Source organism: Staurois parvus, unplaced genomic scaffold (assembly GCF_062004578.1).
Source record: "Staurois parvus isolate SC_StPar_1 unplaced genomic scaffold, SC_StPar_1.0 ptg000582l, whole genome shotgun sequence".
Classification (NCBI taxonomy): Eukaryota; Metazoa; Chordata; class Amphibia; order Anura; family Ranidae; genus Staurois; species Staurois parvus.
The window spans coordinates 1506962-1531802 of NW_028318378.1; the positions used below are offsets into that span (position 1 = coordinate 1506962).

Consider the following 24841-nt stretch of genomic DNA (forward strand, 5'->3'; position numbering starts at 1 on the left):
TCAGAAAGTGAGGAAAAAAACAGAACTGATACATAAATTATGTCTGCAGCACAGAGAAGGAAGATTATCCGAGAGAAATCCAGGAATACAGGACGGGGAACACAGCTCAGGAAAGTGACCAGGGGATTACAGGCTGATATCACCCAGTCCCCGCCCTACTCTGGACCAATCAGTGAGCAGTATGGGTGGAGGAATGGATTTAGTGTTCATGACCCACCTGTGCTGATCTCTGTAGGAGTGTCCTCCTCTATAAATGTCCCCGTTATTCCATCCTCCTCCATAGACTGCTGATCATCCCTCACATACGCCTCTTCTTCTTCTGCTTTCACCTCAAATTCTATATCGATTGGATCTCCACTCTAAATCAAGGAAATGAGAGAAAATATCACATTAAAAAATTCACACATCCCCCCTACAAGTCCATGTTCTAGATACTCCATCCCACCAACCTTGTAATAGTGAGGGATGGTGTGAGCTTCCTGTGTGGAATCCCGGGAATACAGAGGATGGGGACATCTCTCTGGTGGGTTCCTGGTATTAGGTGGCTCCATCATATCCTTGTGTCCTTCTGAAAACTCCTCCATCACTCCATACTCCTCATCCTCCTCTTTATACTCTTCTTTAACATCAATATTATCATCCCCGAGGATTCCACTCTGAAAGATATAATAAAACATTCATTGTAACAAACATGCTGTGTATAAATCACAACTACCAATAATTGTCATCATCTACCTGATGATGGTGAGGGATGGTGTGACCTTCCTGTGTGGAATCCCGGGAATACAGAGGACGGGGACATCTCTCTGGTGGGTTCCCATGACTGGATCCATCTGTAGGAAACACACACACTGACTGAATCCATTGTTTCTATGTGTTTATCAGATGATGGGGGATCTAGGTGGATCCTCCGTACTGCTCTCTCCTTTACAATAAAGTCTCCTCTTACCCGGTGATGTGAGGGGCGGCTGATTGTCCATCATGACGTCCTTGTAGAGATCCTTGTGTCCTTCTAAATACTCCCACTCCTCCATGGAGAAATAGACAGTGACACCCTGACACCTTATAGGAACCTGACACACACAATGATACAGTCACCATCCAGACACATCCCTTGTCTATTACTGGAGAATGTCCCAGAATTCCCGGCACCGCTCACCTCTCCTGTCAGCAGCTCAGTGATCTCTCTGGTGACTTCTAGAATCTTCTTCTTCTTTCTCTCTTCTATCAGGGAGGGAGGTGGAGGCAATGTGATGTCATATGATCTCCAGACTTCACAGGAGGAAAACTCTACATCTGAACACAAAGAGTCACATCAAATGATATTCCCAGAATCCTCCTCACCTCTCTATTCAGGTCTCCATTTTATTAAAGCCCCACTTCAGGCTGAGATATAATGAATTCTGACATCATTACATAAAATGAAGGAGCAACAGTTCTGCTTTAGTTGTGAGGATGTAAAGGGTCCGCCCACATCCTAAGAGCACTGGAAAAAGAGCTGGATGGAGGGACATTGGGGGGAGGAGCTGAGGTCAGTGTGATGTCATAGGATTCTCTGACTCTGGATGGAGGGACATTGGGGGAGGAGCTGTGAGGTCAGTGTGATGTCATAGGATTCTCTGACTCTGGATGGAGGGACATTGGGAGGAGGAGCTGTGAGGTCAATGTGATGTCATAGGATTCTCTGACTCTGGATGGAGGGACATTGGGGGGAGGAGCTGTGAGGTCAGTGTGATGTCATAGGATTCTCTGACTCTGGATGGAGGACATTGGGAGGAGGAGCTGTGAGGTCAGTGTGATGTCATAGGATTCTCTGACTCTGGATGGAGGGACATTGGGGGAGGAGCTGTGAGGTCAGTGTGATGTTCTAGGATTCTCTGACTCTAGATGGAGGGACATTGGGAGGAGGAGCTGTGAGGTCAGTGTGATGTCATAGGATTCTCTGACTCTGGATGGAGGGACATTTGGAGGAGGAGCTGTGAGGTCAGTGTGATGTCATAGGATTCTCTGATTTTGGATGGAGGAACATTGGGAGGAGGGGCTGTGAGGTCAGTGTGATGTCATAGGATTCTCTGACTCTGGATGGAGGGACATTGGGAGGTGGGGCTGTGAGGTCAGTGTGATGTCATAGGATTTTCTGACTCTGGATGGAGGGACATTGGAAGCAGGAGCTGTGAGGTCAGTGTGATGTCATAGGATTCTCTGATTCTGGATGGAGGGACATTGGGTGGAGGGGCTGTGAGGTCAGTATGATGTCATAGGATTCTCTGACTCTGGATGGAGACATTGGGAGGAGGAGCTGTGAGGTCAGTGTGATGTCATAGGATTCTCTGACTCCGGATGGAGGGACATTGGGAGGAGGAGCTGTGAGGTCAGTGTGATGTCATAGGATTCTCTGACTCCGGATGGAGGGATATTGGGAGTAATGACTAAGCCTGTATTGGTGTGACGCGTCTTCGGTTCCTCTGTCTTGGAGCGGTCATGTTATTACTACATTGTGTGTAAAGGATTCCAATAAAGGATTTTATCTCCTACATCGCTGCTTGTGCGGCCAACCGCTTTGTCTTCATACTGCCCCTGTGACCACGGATCGGGCCGGCACCTACGTGTCTGTGGACGGGTCATACACATTCCGCACTCACTTAGAGACGTCTTTTTGTTTTTCCTGAAAGTCAGCTTTGGGAGCAAAATATATTATCATCAACTCCTCCCCCTGAAGGGGTTCATCTACATATTACCTCCTCTGCTGCCAGATCCAACAATGTCTCCTCTCTGCTTCCTCATTCATAGAACTTCCTGTCTGTACCTTACATCACTTCCTGTCTTTACCCGACATCACTTCCTGTCTGTATTCCATAGAGAGAGTGAGATCCTCATCTTGTGGAGCTCAGAGAGGTCCAAAACCCCTCCCCCGAGCAGTCATATATTTCTGTCCCCCTTGGTGGGAGTGGAGGTGACCCCTCTATAAGGATCTACAGTCCATACACACCCAGCACAAGGCCGGGGTCACACCACCAGCTGCTTCTCGGGGCTGCAGTTCCTCTGAGCTCCACAAGGTGGGGATCTCACTTCTACCCAGACAGGAAGTCTCTATGGAAGACAAGAAGGGATGTCAGGTACTGACAGGAAGTGATGTCAGGTACAGACAGGAAGTAGAGAGGAGCCATTGGTGGAAGTGGCAGCAGAGGAAGTAATAAGATGTTATGTTCTATTTACACCCAGTAACCCCCCATCATGTCCATCCTGTTCCTCCATAGTTTTGTCCGTCCTCTTCCTCCATAGTCACGTCCGTCCTCTTCCTCCATAGTCACTGTGACGTCTTTTATCTCCAGCAGATGATGATACACACATATATAGTGTGGGAACCCAGATTAACCCCTTCAGGGGCAGAACATCCCCCCACTTCCGGCATCAACAGCAAGGCTCCTACTTTCCATTCATCACACATCTGTATCAGAGGCTGATCATCAGCTCTGAGGAAAGGGATTCGTCCCTGAAATGTGTCAGCCATTTGACCGCACTGACAGTGAGAACACCTTGCCTGCCGTTGTGGCCATTGTCATTTTTCTATGCTTTTTAGATACATGCTTCGTCTGTGAGTATGTTTTTATTATTCTTTCACTCCTTACAATAAACCTTGGATAATGCACTAGGTGTGTGCGCCACCTGTTTTCTCTCTATACAGATGTGTAAGTGTTAAAAGTTGCTGGCAGGCTGGAGCAGCAGGGGGCACAGCACTACAAAGCCCCCCCATAGGGACAGCAGACACTCTGTCCCAAGGCCTCTGTAAAATATCACACCTCCTAATCAACATAAGATAGTTTTTTCCTGGACTTGAAAGAAGTTGGAACCTCATAAAACCTAACAGTTAAAGGTGACAGAATGAAATGAACATTCCTCAAGTCAGGTTTTTCCCCTAGGTTTCATGTCATGGATTATGACAGATGTTGGTTCTAATTCAGAGTTCGCCCGACTGACCCCTCCCAAAACAGTGTATTGGCCAGTATTCAGAGCCACCCCCCCTGCAAGGGGACTTTAAAAGACAGGCTGGCAAGCATAAAAAGTCAAGCTAAGCACATCTCCCAATTTTAACATCAATATACCACCTGGGGAGACCCTTTAGCTCTGCAATGTGGATCTGCTTACAAACCAAGGCGTACTGGCAAGTAACTTAACCCTTTAACTTCCTTCCTATTATCTCTTTGCTATATCTTTATATACATATATATATATATCTTAGTGACATCTCTTTGTAAATATTTTATTGCACCTGTTTGACTCTTTTAGTAATAAATCTTTCTTTCTGAAAGTGTTAAACTGTTTTTAAGCGCTTACTTGCAATTCACGAATTCCTGCCTTTGAAGAGACGCTACTGTTTGTTATAATCTTTGTATGACAGGCCTGCTAACCGTGTTATACAGATCAATATTTCAATCATTATAGTGTATTGTTGATAGAGTTTCCTTCTTCTCTGACAAAAGACGGTGGTGGCAGTAAAGGGTTAGTTGCGTAATTACCCCGACCCAGTAACAAGCGCATTCAGGCTGCAGGCACCGATTGTAGCCCATTAGCTGGACAATTGCTGTGTAGGGTGCAGCTGGGTGTGGCCTTGTTATGCATATCACACCACGGTTTTAGATCAGCCAGTCCTTCGGTCACGAGTTTGGTGAGAAGGTCTGGGGTCTGACGCCACGGGCGTGATGTATTATTGGTCGCGGTCATGCGATTGTTGCATGTTGGTGGCGGCGATCGTGCCATATTGGCTGGCAGCGTACGTGGGATAATTGCATTAAGAGTTTCAGTGCAGTGTTAAAAGTTGGCTCTGCACTGAAGGATTGTAACCTTTGTGGAAACAGTCCTTAGAAACAAGCGGTGCATATTTGTTATATATAGAGAGAGAGAGAGACATATAGCAACAGCTCCTTCCTTCTCCTGCTTTTCCCTTCTATCTTTGCTTGCAAGTATGCCTGGTGCAGCAGATTACAAGAAAATGAGCAAAGGTGAATTGAGTGCGGAATGTACCTCACGAGGATTGGACGTCGGTCGCAAAAATCGTGAAGATTTGATTAGTGATCTAGTGGAGTATGATATCCGAGCAGATCAGAACTCGGGGGAACTTGAACATGGAGGTGTTCTCGTTACCCACATTGCCAGTGGCTCAGAGACGGCCTCACAGGATGGGCATACAGAGACTGACACTGGAAGATCACCAAAGGTTATCGTCACACCACTGCCTGAGCGTGCCAGAACCGTAGCACCTGTAACCAGCAGGGACTCTCCTCAGATGCAGGAAGCCCTGAAATGTGTTATGGAGATGGATCCTATAGCATACTTGCAGTTCCTTGAACGCCACGCAGTGGCTGACAGAGAAGCTGCGGAACGCCAAGCTGAGAGAGAGGCGGTACAGAGGGAAGCTGATCGTCGGCACGAGCTGGAGATGTCAAGGCTCCAGCCACAGCGACCGGGTCAGAACCTCGGGTCCCTAGACCACAGGGACGCCACTCTTTCCATGGGCGCAGCCAAGTTTCCAGTGATGGAAAAGGACAGTGACATTGACACGTACTTACTGTCCTTTGAAAAACCGTGCCGTCAGTACCATGTGCCCCCAGCTCAATGGGCTCGGTACCTGACACCAGGGCTACGAGGCAAGGCCCTGGATGCATTTGTTGAATTGGGGCAAGATGATGATTATGAACTTTTAAAAGATTCCATCATCCGGAAGTACCAGAAGACCCCGGAAGTGTACCGCAAGTGGTTCCGTTCCATGCAGAAGGGACCTGGGGACTCTTACACGGATGTGGCGAGTTGCTTACGCACCACATTCTGACAGTGGACTAAGGGACTGAAAGCTGATTCCTATGAATCTTTGGAGGATCTCATGATACGAGATCAACTCTTGCACATTTGCCCAGCAGACGTCAGGCAGTTCGTCTTGGAGAGGGAGCCAGCATCTACTAAAGCTGCAGCCGACCTGGCAGATACCTTTGTCCACACGCGGGTGTCTGACCCTCGCAAGGCTTCTCCAAACAGCCAGAAAGGGAGGAAATTGTTCCTAGCAACCTCTCCTACTTCGGCGAGTCAAGCTTCTCCTCCGCCCACACCTGCAGTGCTTGGAGCCAAGCCATTTCTGCCTGACACCCGCAGATGTTTCGCCTGTGGGAAAGCCGGACATCTCAGGACGCAATGTCCTGAGCAGAAGCAGGCGACATCATCTGGCCAGCCGGCCAGCAACTCTTCTTCTGTGCTGTTCGTTCGCAGGAAGATGCGGGTAACCCCCGCCAACTTGCAACCCATTACCGTGGGCAACCGGTCTGCAACAGGTTTCCGGGACACCGGGGCAGAAGTCACCTTGATCCGGCCAGAGCTGATTGAGCCAAGGAACCTCATCCCAGGAAAGTTCCTGACCCTCACAGGAGTTGGGGGGACCCGTTCACGCATACCCTGTGCAAAGGTATTCCTAGATTGGGGTGCGGGGAGGGGGATGAGAGAGGTGGGGGTCTCAGATGAACTGCCCACACCTGTTTTGTTGGGTGCTGACCTAGGCACTTTTGTTTTGTATTATGCCCCTGCCGAGAAGACCCGGAAGGGCCCCCTGGAACTCTGTACAAGCCAAGGTACTGTGGATAGATATTGGAGTAATGTCTGGGCCACCGGTGGATGGACAGAGGGAGGGGGCTGGGAATGGTGTGGGGCTACAGGATTCTCCATTAGCTGGAGAACAAGAAGAAATCCCCTTGCCTGGGGAGGTATTGAACTCGTGTCATTGATATTATGAACGTGACTGTTGATAATCGATGTGATGACAATGGGGGTGATATTACTAATGTCAGTAACATTGATAGTAAAGTCAGGAATGTCATTAATAACGTCAGTAACCTTGATAGTGAAGTCAGTAATGTCGTTGATAATGTCAGCATTGTTGATGGTATGGTTGGTAATGCTAACAATGATTGTGATATTCATGATGAGACAAGTGATGTATTTTCACTGTTGGGGGTCACCCACAGTACTGTGACAGGGGCAGAGGTACGGTCTCTGGGGGCTGAGCAAGAGGAGGGTCTGGAAAGATTCGTTCCTTGCCCGGGCCCAAAAGATTGTGCCTTGATAAGTGCCTAGCCGTTGGCCTTGCCTAGGACTAGGCAGCCGGCTGGGACTTGTAGTTCCATGCCTCCAGCAGCACTGAAAAGGGATTCCCAATGGAGCTTCAGAGGTCAGCTAGCTGCGAGTTGCCCTGCTAAGAAAGGCACACCACAGATGGCTGGGACTTGTAGTTCCACGCTTCAGGCAGCCCTGAAAAAGTGAGTCCCAAAGGACCTTCAGAGGTAAGCTAGCTGTGACTTGTAGTTCCATGAGTAAGGCAGCTCTGGAAAGTCATTCATATGGAGATTTCAGCTTGTGGCTAGGACTGAGCCTCCCTGCTGGGAAGGGTAAACAAAAGCAGGAAGAATGGCCTACCCCTAGGGGAGTGGAAGCCTGAAAGCCTGTCAATTAATCTGACTTGTCATGGTGTGTCAACAGGCAGACAGACAGATGTCATAGGCAGGGGTAGCATGCCTGGATTACGAGTGCAAGGGGGGTTGATGCTTGGATTACAGAGAGAGGGCTGCAGGGCCCAGATACAATCACCTTTCCTTGCCACTCTGGTTCCGAAACTGCTGGAAATGCCTTTGATAGATGTCGGTGTCTGGATACAGAAGGTGCTGACTGGGCCACAGAGACCAAGGGAATGGCACAGTCAGGAATCCAGGGGTCAGCTAGAGTCTGGGCATCCCCGGTAGTCGCGGTCTTCAAGCAGGATCCTATGGCTTTTTGAGGACCTTGAAAATCTGAGTGCCAGCCCTGTGGTTGTGGCCTGCCCCATGCCCAGGAGCCTTGAGGTAATGGAGCATCCAGAAGGTGCCTGCTGTTTTGCCATCATGGACCTGAGCAAGGAGCTTGGGCCACCATCTCTAACCCAGCAAGCTCAAAACGAGCCAGCCTTTGCTACCCCATGTGGCTTGCCTGAATCCATGGGAAAGCTAGTTGGGGTTGAGAACGCGCCGACCGCCTCTCCAGCGGTTAGGAATGGCCCGCAATGTGGAGTGGGACTGGGTGCAGTTGCCCACTTTAGGGGCCTTGCGGTGTTCGGCCCTTTCTGGGAAGAGCAACTTGAGCCCGTGTCACTAGTCCGGAACCAACCGCCCGTGCCCAGTCTGACAGTGGAGAAGGGTAACTGTCAGAGGGGCATGGCAGTGCTTCAGTTTGAGAACACCCCGGTAAGAAGAGACCCCCAGAGGTCTGGGCATGGGGAGACTGAGGCAGTTGTGGCCTGGTCGGCTCTCCAGGCCAAAAAACAGATTACATCAGTATGGGTACAGCTGGCTACGGTAAGACGCCTGGATGCGACGATCATGGCTCAGCTGGACCTGTGACTGACCTAGCAGGCAGGAAACTGGAGGAACTGGTGTCCTGGATGCTAGCAGGTAACGAGCACTGTCCATCTTGGATGAAGGTACCTGTGGACACCACTGGGAGGCAAGGTCCAGAATTCACCTGTCCGGTTCCGGTGCACAAAGGCGCTACTACCTTCAGGCCAGATGTAGTCCTAGGCCTGAGGAAGAATAGAGGGGAGGGAAATCTCCTTCTCTACCTCGACAAGAAGCTACATAATAATATGTTAGCAAATGACACCACTGAGCCAAAGTGTTTTGTGAACAGGTGGTCCGCCCGGCAGTTGCCATGGTATTCGGATCTCCACAGCCGACTGGTACCCACCCGTGACCACTCACTAGGTCGGCCCAGCAGTGTTGCTGGGGAGAACGGCTTCCTTTTCAAATGAATTTCGGTTCTCCCGCAGTGCAGCGGTACCAGGACAACCCAAGAGGAACCTCTGGAAAGAGGTCGGTTGCGTCAGGAGGGGACTTGTAGTCCCCTCCCTGGCAACTACCTGAGGGGGAGGTGTAGCAAACTTACTCATCAGAGTTGGACGCGGAGTTCCCATTTTTTATTAGGAGTATTCCTCAATCCTTTATTCCCTACCCCTCCCTTCCTGAGAGGCACAGGGACAGATGTGTAAGTGTTAAAAGTTGGTGGCAGGCTGAAGCAGCAGGGGGCCCAGTGCTACAAAGCACCCCCATGGAGGCAGAGCCTCTCAGTCTAAGAACCTGTGTAGGCTCACACATCATAAAACAGATAAGGCAGCTTCTCCCAGGAATTAAAATAGATTGTAACCTCATAAAACCTAACAGTTAAAAGTGACAGAATGAAATGAACATTCCTCAAGTCAGGTTTTTCCCCTAGGTTTCATGTCTTATTAGGATTATGACAGATATTGGTTCTAATTCAGAGTTCGCCCGACTGACCCCTCCCAAAACAGCGTATTGGCCAGTATTCAGAGCCACCCCCCCCTGCAGGGGGACTTTAAAAGACAGGCTGCCAAGCCTAAAGAATTAAGCTAAGCACATCTCCCAATTTTAACATCAATATACCACCTGGGGAGACCCTTTCGCTCTGCAAGGTGGATCTGCTTACAAACCAAGGCGTACTGGCAAGTAACTTAACCCTTTAACTTCCTTCCTATTATCTCTTTGCTATATCTTTATATACATATATATATATATCTTAGTGACATCTCTTTGTAAATATTTTATTGCACCTGTTTGACTCTTTTATTAATAAATCTTTCTTTCTGAAAGTGTTAAACTGTTTTTAAGCGCTTACTTGCAATTCACAAATCCTTGCCTTTGAAGAGACGCTACTGTTTGTTATTATCTCTCTATGACAGGCCTGCGGACCGTGTTATACAGATCAATATTTCAATCATTATAGTGTATTGTTGATAGAGTTTCCTTCTTGTCTAACAAAAGACGGTGGTGGCAGGTAGAGGGTTAGTTGCGTAATTAACCCGACCCAGTAACAAGCGCATTCAGGCTGCAGGCACCGATTGTAGTCCATTAGCTGGACAATCGCTGTGTAGGGTGCAGCTGGGTGTGGCCTTGTTACACACATCACACGGCAGTTTTAGATCAGCCGGTCCTTCGGTCACGAGTTTGGTGAGAAGGTCTGGGGTCTGACGCCACGGGCGTGACGTATTCTTGGTCGCGGTCGTGCGATTGTCGCATGTTGGTGGCGGCGATCGGGTTACCATGACAGTCACTGCTACCCAGATGTTCTTTTATATGGACATTCGTAATAAGCTCTGCATGGTTGAAGATGACCAGGTCCAGCAGAGCATCATTCCTAGTTGGGGCCTCTATGAACTGAACCATAAAATTGTCCTGTAGTAGGTTTATACATGTCTGCCCTTTAACTGTTCCTGCAGTACCATTACTCCAGTCACTTTCTGGGTAGTTACCATCCCTCATTATTATCACTGTCCCAGCCCTTGCAGCCCTTTCCATCTGTGGGAGGAGCTGAGTCTCCATCTCCTCATTAACACTGGGAGGCCTATAAAAAATTCCAATGATGACCTTTGTAGTACCGCCCCCTATGTGCAGTTCCACCCATAATCCTTCAGCCTCATCACACTCTCCATCAACTAGGTCCTCTTTCACACTCGCTCTGAGATCACTTCTCACATAGAGACAGACACCACCACCTTTCCTATTCCCCCCGTCTCTCCGAAAGAGAACCTAGCCAGGAATATGAATGGCCCAGTCATGTGAGGAATGAAGCCAAGATTCAGCAATACCAATTCAATCCTAGTTCTCTTCATGCACCAAACCTTCCAACTCACCTATTGTGCTGGGCACACTTCTGGCATTGGGGAACAAACACTTTCATTCACTGACACCTTGTTCATTCACTGACATCTTGTTTACGTGGATTTTGTGTATTTTTTATTTTCATATAAATGGTACCAATTCCACTGGTTGTTTGTAACATGGGAACCTTCTTATCATCTGCCATAGCCCTTCCCCCATCTTTCCCCATTCCACCCCCCAATAAGTACTGACCCCTGTCTGATCTGTCTACCCCGTTATAATTAAATTCTCCCTCCCCCCTCCATCCTACTTTATATACTCCTCCAGACTTCCCATAAACCCCTCCCCCAGCACAGCAGACCCCCTTCCATGTAGGTGCAGACCATCTATAGCATATAGGCTGCACCCCAATGAAAAGTCAGCCCAGTGCTCTAGGTCAGGACTCCATTTTTATTCTTCTCCTGCCATTAATGGCTGACCCAGTTCAATGCTTCATCCATGTCTTGGGGGACCTTTGATCTCCTTATTAACTGTTTCTTCCATGATGAAGATCAGCCATGGAGTATATCTGAGGTGTATATCAGGATGTGCCTCTTCCCCACATGAGAGCTGGGATGTCCAGCAACATTCATCTAGAAGACATTTCCCACACTCAAGGCACTAATACACCTCCAGGGTTGTGTGGGACCCCTGATGTACAGGAGATGTACAGGAAGACAGGACTTCAGTGAGGAACATTTCCCTCACTCAGGACCAGAAGCTGGCTTCTCTCCCGTGTGAGATCTCTGATGTTTATGAAGACTGGACTACCATGAAAATCATTTCCCACACTCAGGACAGGAATATGGCTTCTCCCCCTTGTGATATCTCTCATGTTTATGAAGATTGGACTTCTCTGAAAAACATGTCCCACACTCAGGACAGGAATATGGCTTTTCCCCCCTGTGAGATCTCTGATGTGTGTTAAAATGGGACTTCTGTGAAAAACATTTCCCGCACTCAGGACAGGAATATGGCTTTTCCCCCAAGTGAGATTTCTGATGTGTGTTAAGATGTGACTTCTATAAAAAACATTTCCCACACTCAGTACAAGAATACGGCTTCTCCCCTGTATGAGATCTCTGATGTGTATGAAGACTGGACTTGTCTGAAAAAAATTTCCCACACTTGGAACAGGGATACGGCTGCTCCCCTGTGTGAGATTTCTGGTGTCTGTAAAGATGGGGCTTCGTTGAAAAACATTTGCCGCACTCAGAACAGGAATATGGCTTCTCCCCCGTGTGAGATCTCTGATGTCTGTAAAGATCGGACGTCTGTGAAAAACATTTTCCGCACTCAGGACAGGAATACGGCTTCTCCCCCGTGTAAGATCTCTGATGTCAGTAAAGATTGGACGTCTGTGAAAAACATTTTTCGCACTCAGGACAGGAATTCTGCTTCTCCCCAGTGTGAGATCTATGATGATTATGAACACTGGACTTCTCTGAAAAAAATTCCCACACTCAGGACAGGAATACGGCTTCTCCCAGTGTGAGATCTTATATGCTCATTAAGATGGTATTTATAATGGAAACCCTTCCCGCATTCGGTACAAGAGAACCTCTTCCCTGTTGGAAGGTCGGCCCGGTCCCGCACAGTCTGAGGTTCCTCAGGATACGAGGAATCCGATGGTCCATCTACACTGGGTGGTGCCGGATGGACATTGGAGGGAGCCGGGTTTTCTCCTGGACTATACTGTGTGATATCCTCATCTGCTTCAGAGCAAAAATGTGGCTTCTTCCCCATGTGAGATCTTTTATGCTCATTAAGTTTAGACTTATAATGGAAACACTTCCCGCACTCAGTACAGGAATATGGCTTCTCAGCTGTGTGACGCCTTTGATGTGTTTTGACTTTTGTGAGATTGGACTTTTGTGAAAAACATTTCCCGCACCCAGAGCAGGAATATGGCTTCTCCCCCGTGTGAGATCTGTTATGTTCATTAAGATGGAATTTAGAAGGGAAACATTTCCCGCATTCAGTACAAGAGAACTTCTTCCCTGTTGGAAGGCCGGCCCGGTCCCGCACAGTCTGAGGTTCCTCAGGATACGAGGAATCCGATGGTCCATCTACACTGGGTGGTGCCGGATGGACATTGGAGGGAGCCGGGTTTTCTCCTGGACTATACTGTGTGATGTCCTCATCTTCTACTTTCCAGTCTGGAGACAAAGTGAGACAATCCTCGGAGGTTTTCCTCATCTCCCGGCCATGGACTAAAATACAAAGACAAAGAGGATTACTAGACAGGAGCTGATTGGTTCCCCCAAACCAGGACTCCGCCCACATCAAGCAGCTTGGTCTCTGAGGAACTTACAATTCCACCCTCAAGGAAACTGGAAAATGGCTCCTCTGATCTCCTACCAGGTCATTTCTTTATTCATGGACCTTAGTCAGAGAGTGAGGAAACAACCAGAACTGTCTTTTATAGGAGTAAAAGTGATGCGGGGATTATAGGACGAGGGTCCCCACCCCCTCTATCACTCATCGCCATCTTCCCAACACAAGAAGTACTGCACTTCCTTATTTAGTCCATGATTTAGTCATGAAGAACAGCGGGGCTGAGCCCCACCAGAGGTCAGAGAGTGAGGATGGGGGGAGAACAACCAAGATGAAGACTGGAGTGATCCTGAAGACCACCATCACTGGGGTATTGGCTCCTCCCTCATTATCACTTTCTGTTTAAGGCTCCAAAGTTGGAGGATGTTATCACATTATTATCACCATGTAAAAGTCTGTGCTCCAATCACATCATCCGATATAAAATGTCCAGCTGGGAGGAAATGGGTGTAACAAAAGAGACTCTATATTATGTGTATATATAGCAGTGGGGGGAGGGGGAGAACAGAAGTCAGGACTATGGAATGTACAACATAGAGTATATAGTGCAGGGGTCAGGAGTATGTAATGTACAACATAGAGTATATAGTGCAGGGGTCAGGGGTATGTAATGTACAACATAGAGTATATAGTGCAGGGGTCAGGAGTATGTAATGTACAACATAAAGTATATAGTGCAGGGGTCAGGAGTATGTAATGTACAACATAGAGTATATAGTGCAGGGGTCAGGAGTATGTAATGTACAACATGAGTAGATAGTGCAGGGGTCAGGAGTATGTAATGTACAACATAGAGTATATAGTGCAGGGGTCAGGAGTATGTAATGTACAATATAAATTATACAGTGTAAGGGTCAGGACTCATAATATTGGTATTCAGCAAACCATAGAAGTTTAAATATTTACTGTAGACAAGTTGCAGAGGTCCCACACCGCTGCCTCCCATCTCCTGAGACTGCACTCAGTGACTTGTAACTCTAGGAGGATTGTTCTGTAAGAGATCTTACTAGACCCGGACATGGAGTAAAAGACTCAAAGCACACACCCTAGATACCTAGGTCTAGTAATGTCTATGGTGAAAATGAACATTTTGCTGCCAGCTGAACCCCAGAACCTCCATAAATCCAGTCTAGATACATAAATTGTGTCTGCAGCACAGAGAAGGAAGATTATCCGAGAGAAATGCAGGAATACAGGACGGCGAACACAGCTCAGGAAAGTGACCAGGGGATTACAGGCTGATATCACCCAGTCCCCGCCCTACTCTGGACCAATCAGTGAGCAGTATGGGTGGAGGAATGGATTTAGTGTTCATGACCCACCTGTGCTGATCTCTGTAGGAGTGTCCTCCTCTATAAATGTCCCCGTTATTCCATCCTCCTCCATAGACTGCTGATCATCCCTCACATACGCCTCTTCTTCTTCTGCTTTCACCTCAAATTCTATATCGATTGGATCTCCACTCTAAATCAAGGAAATGAGAGAAAATATCATCTGTAAAATGTAAGATTTATGATTGTGACATCACACACAAAATCCACACATTGTCTCCCTTCACAGAAGCAGATCACATGTGATATGTCGGTACATTTCCCCTAAATACCGCATGCCATCCTGAAACTGTCCATTTCCTATCCCGTGTTGCGGTATTGACCACAAACACTGAACACGCTCAGTAAATACCGCATGAACAGGCGTTACATTCACAAAAGGAAATAAAGAATGAAATGCATGCGGTCATTAATTAGTGGTGGAGACATGCGGCATTCAGGAAATGTGTACTGCTTGTTAAAGAGTGGGCGGCCGCTGGCATCCTTAACAACCAGTAAACAACATCGTTGTTAGGGAGCGAGCGGGTGCCGCGTCTTAACCAAGCGATAAATCTAAAAAGAAAACATTACAGGCAATGAAATATTAAGAAAATGGCGTGGGGTCCCTCCCTTTGGGGGGTCTAGTATGGATTTTGAGGGGGACCCCTTGCCAAAATGAAAGAAATACATACCAGACCCCTTTCTGAGCATGCAGCTCGGCAGGTAAGGAAAGGGGGGGACAAGCAAGCGACCCCCCCCTCCTGAAACATACCAGGCCATGTGCCCTTAACATGGAGTGGATGTTCTGGGGCAGGGGGGCTTTGCTTCCACAGAGCACGTTGTCCATGTTGATGGGGACAAGGGACTCTTCCCCACAACCCAGGCTAGTGGCTATGGAGGTTTGCAGGCAGGGGACTTACAAAATTTAACAAGGGGGCCCTCAGATCCCTCACCCCATATGAATGAGTATGGGGTACATGGTACCCCTAATTATTTACCCCAAAAAAGTATTCTGTTAAATAGACAGCAGGCAGTTTTTGACAAGTTCTTTATTAAAAAAACAAAACTAAAGCAAAATGTCCCCCCGGTGTAGATCCATCATCAATCACGATGCTCGCTGTCACCGCTGATTCGGAAAGAAAAGCTCCGCTCCCAATGAAGACTCCCCTCTGTCTGACAGCTCTGCTGCCTCCTGCCACTAAATATACTAAGGGACGGTGCCACTCGGTGATGTCACTGACCGGGGCATGTTGTATTGGTGACATCACAAGAGGGCAAGACCACCCAGTGACATCACAGGGTTGTAGCACTCCTTAGTTTCTTTAGAAGTGGGAAGTGGCAGAGCTGTCAGATGTCAGGAGTGGAGCTTTGTTTTTTCTTTGAGTCAGCGATAACAGTGAGTATTGTGATTGGATCATCAATGGATCTACATCAGAGGAATTTTTTCTTTATTTCTGTTTTGTCAAAAATTACTGCCAGTGTTTTTTTACACTACTTTTTTTTGGTGAATGAATAGGGGTACTATGTACTCTATACTCATTCACATTGTGGGGGGGGCAGGATCTGGGGGCCTCTGATATGAGGGACAGGATATTCTGGGTAGTCTGACTTGGTATCTGATATGGAGGATGAAACATTCTGGGTAGTCTGTCTCTCTCTGATATGAAGGACGGGACATTCTGGGTAGTCTGTCTCTCTCTGATATGAAGGACGGGACATTCTGGGTAGTCTGTCTCTCTCTGATATGAAGGATGGGGCATTCTGGGTAGTCTGTCTCTCTCTCTGATATGAAGGATGGGGCATTCTGGGTAGTCTGTCTCTCTCTGATATGAAGGACGGGACATTCTGGATAGTCTGTCCCGGTCTCTGATATGAAGGATGGGACATTCTGGGTAGTCTGTCTCTCTCTGATATGAAGGACGGGACATTCTGGGTAGTCTGTCCTGGTCTCTGATATGAAGGATGGGACATTCTGGGTAGTCTGTCTCTGTCTCTTGTATGAAGGATGGGGCATTCTGGGTAGTCTGTCTCGGTCTCTGATATGAAGGATGGGGCATTCTGGGTAGTCTGTCTCTCTCTCTGATAGGAAGGATGGGACATTCTGGGTAGTCTGTCTCTCTCTCTGATATGAAGGACGGGACATTCTGGTTAGTCTGTCTCTCTCTCTGATAGGAAGGATGGGGCATTCTGGGTAGTCTGTCTCTCTCTGATATGAAGGACGGGACATTCTGGGTAGTCTGTCTCTCTCTGATATGAAGGATGGGACATTCTGGGTAGTCTGTCTCTCTCTGATATGAAGGATGGGACATTCTGGGTAGTGTGTCTGATTTTGGAGGTCTCTGTTTTATAATCTATACCTTTATTTTTATCTTGTATTCTATGTCTTTAAGACTTTTCTATCTGTAGTAAAATATATTATTTAAACAGTTGGTTACATAAGAGTTAGGTTTATTGTTTCTTGCTTTTTTTTAGTTCTTTTTGAACTTCCCTGGTATCTCTGTAAGGTAGATACAATGCAGGAATGGTTATTAGGGGACATTTCTCGGGGCTGCAGTTCCTCTGAACTCCACAAGATGGTGATATCATTTCTACTATTCAGACAGGACTTCTCTATGAAATTCAGACAGGAAGTGATGTCAGGTACAGACAGGAAGTGATGTCAGGAACAGACAGGAAGTGATCTGAAATAAAGACACAAAGTTCCATGCAAGCTGAAGGAGATCGGAGAGGTTGCTGGACGTGGTAGTAGAGGAGGTAATTATCATTATACAGGATTTATGGCACCAACAGTTTGCTCAGCGCTTTACAATATAACGGGAGACAATACAGCAACAATACAGATCAATACAAGAGGGCCTGATCCTGGGAGTTAATAATCTAAGAGGGAGGAGCTAGTGGTACAAAAGGTAATTAGCTGTGGGGGATGGACTGGTTGGAGGAATAGAAGATTCCATTATTAGCTGAGGGCAGGATAGGCTTCCCTGAAGAGAGAGGTTTCCAGAGATCGCCTAAAAGTGAGCAGAGTAGGCGATAGTCTGATAAATTGGGGTAGAGCGTTCCAGAGGATGGGGTAAGCTCTGGAGAAGTCCTGGAGACGAGCATGGGAGGAGGAGACAAGGGAGCTAGAGAGTAGGAGGTCTTGCGAGGAGCGGAGAGGACGGTTTGGGTGATATTTAGAGACAAGATCGGTGATGTAATTTGGGGCAGAGTTATAAATGGCTTTATATGTTATTGTTAGTGTTTTGAATTTTATCCATTGGGCAATGGGAAGCCAGTGGAGGGATTGGCAGAGAGGGGTGGAGGACACTGTGTGGTGGCCAGTGGAGGGATTGGCAGAGAGGGGTGGAGGACACTGAGTGGAGGCCAGTGGAGGGATTGGCAGAGAGGGGTGGAGGACACTGAGTGGAGGCCAGTGGAGGGATTGGCAGAGAGGGGTGGAGGCCAGTGTGGATATTGGCAGAGAGGGGTGGAGGACACTGAGTGGAGTCCAGTGGTGGGATTGGCAGAGAGGGGTGGAGGACACTGGACGGAGGCCAGTGGAGGGATTGGCAGAGAGGGGTGGAGGGATTGGCAGAGAGGGGTGGAGGCCAGTGGAGGGGTTTGCAGAGAGGGGTGGAGGACACTGAATGGAGGCCAGTGGAGGGATTGGCAGAGAGGGATGGAGGACACTGAATGGAGGCCAGTGGAGGGATTGGCAGAGAGGGGTGGCAGATGCAGCACGGTTAGTAAGGTGGATGAGTCTGGCAGCAGCATTCATGATAGACTGAAGAGGGGATAGCCTGTGATGAGGTCGGCCAATGAGGAGGGAGTTACAATAGTCAAGGCGAGATATAACAAGGGAGTGAATAAGTTGCTTAGTGGTTTTCGAGGTTAGGAACGGGCGTATCTTGGAGATGTTGTGGAGGTAAAGTCTACAAAATTTGGACAGTGATTGGATTTGGGGCTGAAAGGACAGATGGGAGTCTAGGATTACACCTAGTACCCTGGCATGAGGGGAGGGACTGATGGTTGTGTTATTGATCTTGATTTAGAAGTCGGGGAAGGGGATACGGGCTGGGGGGAATACTAAGAGCTCAGTTTTGGAAAGACTGAGTTTGAGGAAGTGGAGTGACATCCATGCCGATATGTCACTTAGTAGGTTAGTAATGCGAGAGGAGACTGAAGGGGCGAGGTGAGGAGGAGACTGAAGGGGCGAGGTGAGGAGGAGACTGAAGGGGCGAGGTGAGGAGGAGACTGAAGGGGCGAGGTGAGGAGGAGACTGAAGGGATGAGGTGAGGGGTAGAAAGATAGATTTGTGTGTCATCGGCATAGAGATGGTACTTAAAGCCATGGGAGTTTATCAAGTGACTAAGGGAGGAGGTGTAGATGGAGAAGAGAATGGGTCCAAGGACAGAACCTTGAGGGACCTCTACAGAGAGAGGGAGTGAAGAGGAGGAGGCGGCAGCATTATAGGTAACACTGAAGGAGCGCTGCAATAGATAGGAGGAGAACCAGGAGAGAGCAGAGTCTCTGAGGCCAAGAGAGTGGAGTTTTTTGAGGAGGAGGGGGTGGTCAACCATATCAACCAGTTGGGATTAGTACAGAGTAGTGGCCATTGGTTAGAATGAGTTCAGAGTAGTGGCCATTGGTTGGGATGAGTACAGCGTAGTGGCCAATGGTTGGGATGAGTACGGATTAGTGGCCATTTGTTGGGATGAGTACGGAGTAGTGGACATTGGTTGGGATTAGTATGGAGTAGTGGCCATTGGTTGGGAGGAGTACGGAGTAGTGGCCATTGGTTGGGAGGAGTACGGAGTAGTGGCCATTGGTTGGGAGGAGTACAGAGTAGTGGCCATTGGTTGGGATGAGTATGGAGTAGTGGCCATTGGTTTTAGCAGTTAGTAGATCATTAGTGAGTTTTAGTAGGGCAGTTTCAGTGGAGTGTAGTGAGCGAAAAACAGACTGTAAAGGGTTGAGAAGGTTGTTGTCGTTGAGGTGGGAGGAGCTCAGGCGATTGTAGACTAAGCGTTCTAGGAGTTTAGAGGTAAATGACAGCAGGGAGATGGGTCTTAAGTTGTTCAGGTTGGTGGGGTCCAGGGAGGGCTTGTTAAGTATGGGAGTGATGTGCGCATGCTTTAGAGGGGAGGGGAAGGCACCAGTAGAGAGGGAGAGATTGAAGATGTGAGTGAGGGAGCATAGGATGAAAGAGGAGGGTAACCATAGTAGTTGTGAGGGGACAGGATCCAGGGGGCAGGTGGTGAGACGGACTTCTGAGAAAACCTTAGTGACCTCTTCGGTGGTTGCGAGGTCAGAAGAGGAAAGTGTTGAGGGAGGTTTAGTATAAGGTCTGGTAAGTGGGATGGATGTCTGTGCAGAGGAGATGACCCTACGAATTGTGTCATTCTTTCTTAAATGATTTGCAATCTCGTGAGCAGTGAATGAGGTACTGGGTGGAGGTGGAGAAAGTAGAGAGTTAAAAGTAGAGAAGAGACGACGAGGACTGGATGACAAGGTATTAATAAGAGTGATAAAGTCGTCTTGTTTGGCAGCATGGAGGGAGGAATTGTATGTGAAGAAAGCAGATTTATATCAAGTGAATGCTTGCTGGGATTTGGTTTTATGCCACAATCACTCCAGCGCACGACTATGTCACTTAAGATTTCTGGTGTCATCACTCTGCCACGGATGTAATGGTCGGGGCCTGATGCTTCGTGTTGTTAGAGGAGCAAGTGAGTCCAGTGTGGGTGAGAGTGAACTGTTGTAGACAGCAGTGGTCAGGGCAGGACAGGGGAGAGATTCTGTCATAGAGTTGGTCAGTTGCAGAGTGGAAAGGAGCCGGGTTCAAGTTGTGAAGGTTTCTGCTGGTAATTGTTTGCTGCTTGGAGGGATAGGTGTTTGAAGACGAGGAGACTGTGAAGGTGATGAGATTGTGATCAGAGAGAGGAAAGGGGGTGTTTGTGAGGTTGTAGGGAGTGCAAAGATGGGAGAAAACAAGGTGTAATGTATTCCCATCAGAGTGAGCGGAGGACGGTATACATTGTGCTAATGCAAAAGATGAAGTTATGTTGAAGAGTTGGGATGTAGCCGGGTTGTTGACATTAATGGGGATGGTAAAATCTCCAAGAATGATAGCGGGTTGTTCAGAGGAGAAAAAGTAGGGTAGACAGGCGGAGAAATCATCAAGAAAGTGGGACACCGGTCCAGGAGGCCAATAGATCACTGCAATCCTCAGAGAAATGGGAGAAAACAGCCAGATGCTATGAGTCTGGAAAGAAGAGAAGGATAGCGAGGGAGGGTTAGGGAGGACTTGAAAGGTGCTCAGTGAGGATAGAAGCAAACCAACCCCACCACCTTTCTGACCACTGGGTCTGGGTGAGTGGGTCCAGAGGAGGCCTCCATAGGAAAGTGCTGCCGGAGAAGCAGAATCTGCTGCTTGGAGTCAGGTTTCTGTAATTGCTAGTAGGTTACTAGTAGGTTAAGGGAGCGGGAGACAAAAAGGTCATGGACAGAGGTGAGATTATTACAGACAGAGCGGGCATTCCAGAGCACACATGAAAAAGGGAGGGTGGTTTTTGGGAGCACGGAAACCGATATTAAATTGAGGGGATTGCGACTATTCCATGGAAGAAAGAGGATGCCTGTTGTGGGGGTGAGATAGTGGAGGACCAGGGTTTGGGGAGATATCCCCAGAGGTTAGGAGGAGGATGCCTCGTGTGGGGGTGAGATAGTGGAGGACCAGGGTTTGGAGTGATATCCCCAGAGGTTAGGGGAAGGAGGGTACCTGGTGTTGGGGTGAGATACTGGAGGACCGGGGTTTGGGGAGATATCCCCAGAGGTTAGGAGGAAGATGCCTGGTGTGGGGGTGAGATAGTGGAGGACCAGGGTTTGGGGAGATATCCCCAGAGGTTAGGAGAAGGAGGTTGCCTGGTGTGGGGGTGAGATACTGGAGGACCAGAGTTTGGAGAGATATCCCTAGAGGTTAGGAGAAGGAGGAGGATGCCTGGTGTGGGGGTGAGATAGTGGAGGACCAGGGTTTGGGGAGATATCCCCAGAGGTTAGGAGGAGGATGCCTGGTGTGGGGGTGAGATACTGGAGGACCAGGGTTTGGGGAGATATCCCCAGAGGATAGGAGAAGAAGGAGGATGCCTGGTGTGGGGGTGAGATAGTGGAGGACCAGGGTTTGGGGAGATATCCCCAGAGGTTAGGAGGAGGATGCCTGGTGTGGGGGTGAGATAGTGGAGGACCAGGGTTTGGAGAGATATCCCCAGAGGTTAGGAGAAGGAGAGTGCCTGGTGTGGGGGTGAGATAGTGGAGGACCAGAGTTTGGAGAGATATCCCCAGAGGTTAGGAGAAGGAGGAGGGTGCCTGGTGTGGGGGTGAGATAGTGGAGGACCAGGGTTTGGGGAGATATCCCCAGAGGTTAGGAGGAGGATGCCTGGTGTGGGGGTGAGATAGTGGAGGACCAGGGTTTGGAGAGATATCCCCAGAGGTTAGGAGAAGGAGAGTGCCTGGTGTGGGGGTGAGATAGTGGAGGACCAGGGTTTGGGGAGATATCCCCAGAGGTTAGGAGGAGGATGCCTGGTGTGGGGGTGAGATAGTGGAGGACCAGGGTTTGGGGAGATATCCCCAGAGGTTAGGAGAATAAGGAGGATGCTTGGTGTGGGGGTGAGATAATGGAGGACCAGGGTTTGGGGAGATCCCCAGAGGTTAGGAGAAGGAGGATGCCTGGTGTGGGGGTGAGATAGTGGAGGACCAGGGTTTGGGGAGCTATCCCCAGAGGTTAGGAGAAGAAGGGTGAGGAAAGTAAGATGGGAGCGGGATGTACATGAGTGCACATGCCTCCCAGTCCTGGTTTTTGGGTCAGCAGGAGAGTGAAGTATCAGCAGGAGGTGATGAGAGCAGTAGTAGGGAGAGGGAAGCAGTGAGGGGGAGATGTACAAGTTTTGGGGTGGAGATGAGGGGTAAAGAAGTGAGATTTTGAGAACGCAGGAAAGTAATATGAAAAGGAGGAGTAGAGGGGACATATTAAATGCACACAGAGTGGGACTCAGACTTGTTAGAGATTTTTCCCGGGGTGTTTGCTTGCAGTCTGTCCAGCATGCAGGAAAGTTTCTTGCTGTTGTATCTTCCTGATGCTTGAGTTCTGCTTTAGTAAACCTGCTGTGTTCATCTGCTTCCTCACATTCCATCAACGCAACACTAACTCAAAAGCAGCACCCCATCAGTGACTGTGCCCCCCATCAGTGATCTCCCCCCATAAGCTGTTCTAAATTTATAGGGAGATGGCCAAATGAGCACTCATCTCCGCCCCAATTAGGAACTGATAAGGATCACATGAATGGGGGGGATGATTCTCAAACAGACCAGACACAGACTACATTCATAAAACGGTAATAAGATGTTATGTTCTATTTACACCCAGTAACCCCCCGTCATGTCCGTCCTCTTCCTCTATAGTCCTGTCCGTCCTCTCCCTCCATAGTCACTGTGACTTTTTATCTGCAGCAGATGATGATACACATCAATATTTAGAAGGACACAAGGATCTCTACAAGGACGTCATGATGGACAATCAGCCGCCCCTCACATCACCGGGTAAGAGGAGACTTTATTGTAAAGGAGAGAGCAGTACGGAGGATCCACCTAGATCCCCCATCATCTGATAAACACATAGAAACAATGGATTCAGTCAGTGTGTGTGTTTCCTACAGATGGATCCAGTCATGGGAACCCACCAGAGAGATGTCCCCGTCCTCTGTATTCCCGGGATTCCACACAGGAAGGTCACACCATCCCTCACCATCATCAGGTAGATGAGGAACAATCACTGATAGTATCATTAGGATCTGTACATTATCTGCATTGTTACCATTGATGTCATTTTATTATATATTCAGAGTGGAAACCTGAGAGATACTAAAGCTGATGTGAAAGAAGAGATAAAAGAGGAGGAGGATGAGGATGGGGGGATGGAGGAGTCAGAGCTTCTAAAAGAACACAAAGATCTGTACCAGGACACCATGGTGGAGTCATCCAGCTACAGGCACCCACCAGAGAGATGTCCCCGTCCTCTGTATTCCCGGGATTCCACACAGGAAGGTCACACCATCCCTCACCATCATCAGGTAGATGATGACAATTATTGGTAGTTGTGATTTATACACAGCATGTTTGTTACAATGAATGTTTTATTATATCTTTCAGAGTGGAATCCTCGGGGATGATAATATTGATGTTAAAGAAGAGTATAAAGAGGAGGATGAGGAGTATGGAGTGATGGAGGAGTTTTCAGAAGGACACAAGGATATGATGGAGCCACCTAATACCAGGAACCCACCAGAGAGATGTCCCCGTCCTCTGTATTCCCGGGATTCCACACAGGAAGGTCACACCATCCCTCCCCATTGCAAGGTTGGTGGGATTGAGCATCTAGAACATGGACTCATGGAGACAATGTGTGGATTTTGTGTGTGATGTCACAATCATCAATCTTACATTTTACAGATGATATTTTCTCTCATTTCCTTGATTTAGAGTGGAGATCCAATCGATATAGAATTTGAGGTGAAAGCAGAAGAAGAAGAGGCGTATGTGAGGGATGATCAGCAGTCTATGGAGGAGGATGGAATAACGGGGACATTTATAGAGGAGGACACTCCTACAGAGATCAGCACAGGTGGGTCATGAACACTAAATCCATTCCTCCACCCATACTGCTCACTGATTGGTCCAGAGTAGGGCGGGGACTGGGTGATATCAGCCTGTAATCCGCTGGTCACTTTCCTGAGCTGTGTTCCCCGTCCTGTATTCCTGGATTTCTCTCGGATAATCTTCCTTCTCTGTGCTGCAGACACAATTTATGTATCTAGACTGGATTTATGGAGGTTCTGGGGTTCAGCTGGCAGCAAAATGTTGATTTTTCCTGTAAGCATTGCATAATGTAGGCACCCAGGACATGTGACTGCCGTCTTCTGCCTTGTGCCTGACTCCTCCAGGGGACCTTCTCTGTTATCTGCTGGCTGTGCCGGGTGGAGGGATATGTCTGTAGTGTCTCAGACCCAAGTCACTGAGTGCAGTCTCAGGAGATGGGAGGCAGCGGTGTGGGACCTACATAGTTACATAGTTAGTCTGGCTGAAAAAAGACATCCATCTAGTTGTACCATTAAAAATAAAAGTTATAATCCTACACCCACAGCTGATCCACCAGAAGGAAAAAACCCAGCAAAGCACGATTCGATCTCCTCCTGCAGGGGAAAAAATTCCTTCCTGACCCCCCGAGAGGCAATCGGATATTCCCTGGATCAACTTTCCCTATAAATGTTATATCCAGTTATATTCTGTGTATCCAAGAAAGAATCCAGGACTTTCCTACAGCAATCCCCCCTTATGTATTATACATGGAGATCATATCCCCCCTTATGTATTATACATGGAGATCATATCCCCCCTTATGTATTATACATGGAGATCATATCCCCCCCTTATGTATTATAC

The 24841-nt window shown here is 48.2% G+C and overlaps 1 protein-coding gene across 1 annotated transcript; it reads left to right on the top strand.

Moving 5' to 3' along the window:
- The first annotated feature begins 6771 nt into the window (after nt 1-6771).
- On the top strand, nt 6772-24085 carry LOC149450128 (uncharacterized). The gene is made up of 4 exons (XM_089692358.1): nt 6772-7026; nt 23245-23472; nt 23552-23758; nt 23882-24085. Exons 1-4 carry the CDS (start codon nt 6772-6774, stop codon nt 24032-24034), a joined length of 843 nt encoding a protein of 280 aa, XP_089548484.1. The 3' UTR covers nt 24035-24085.
- Nucleotides 24086-24841: the final 756 nt, after the last annotated feature.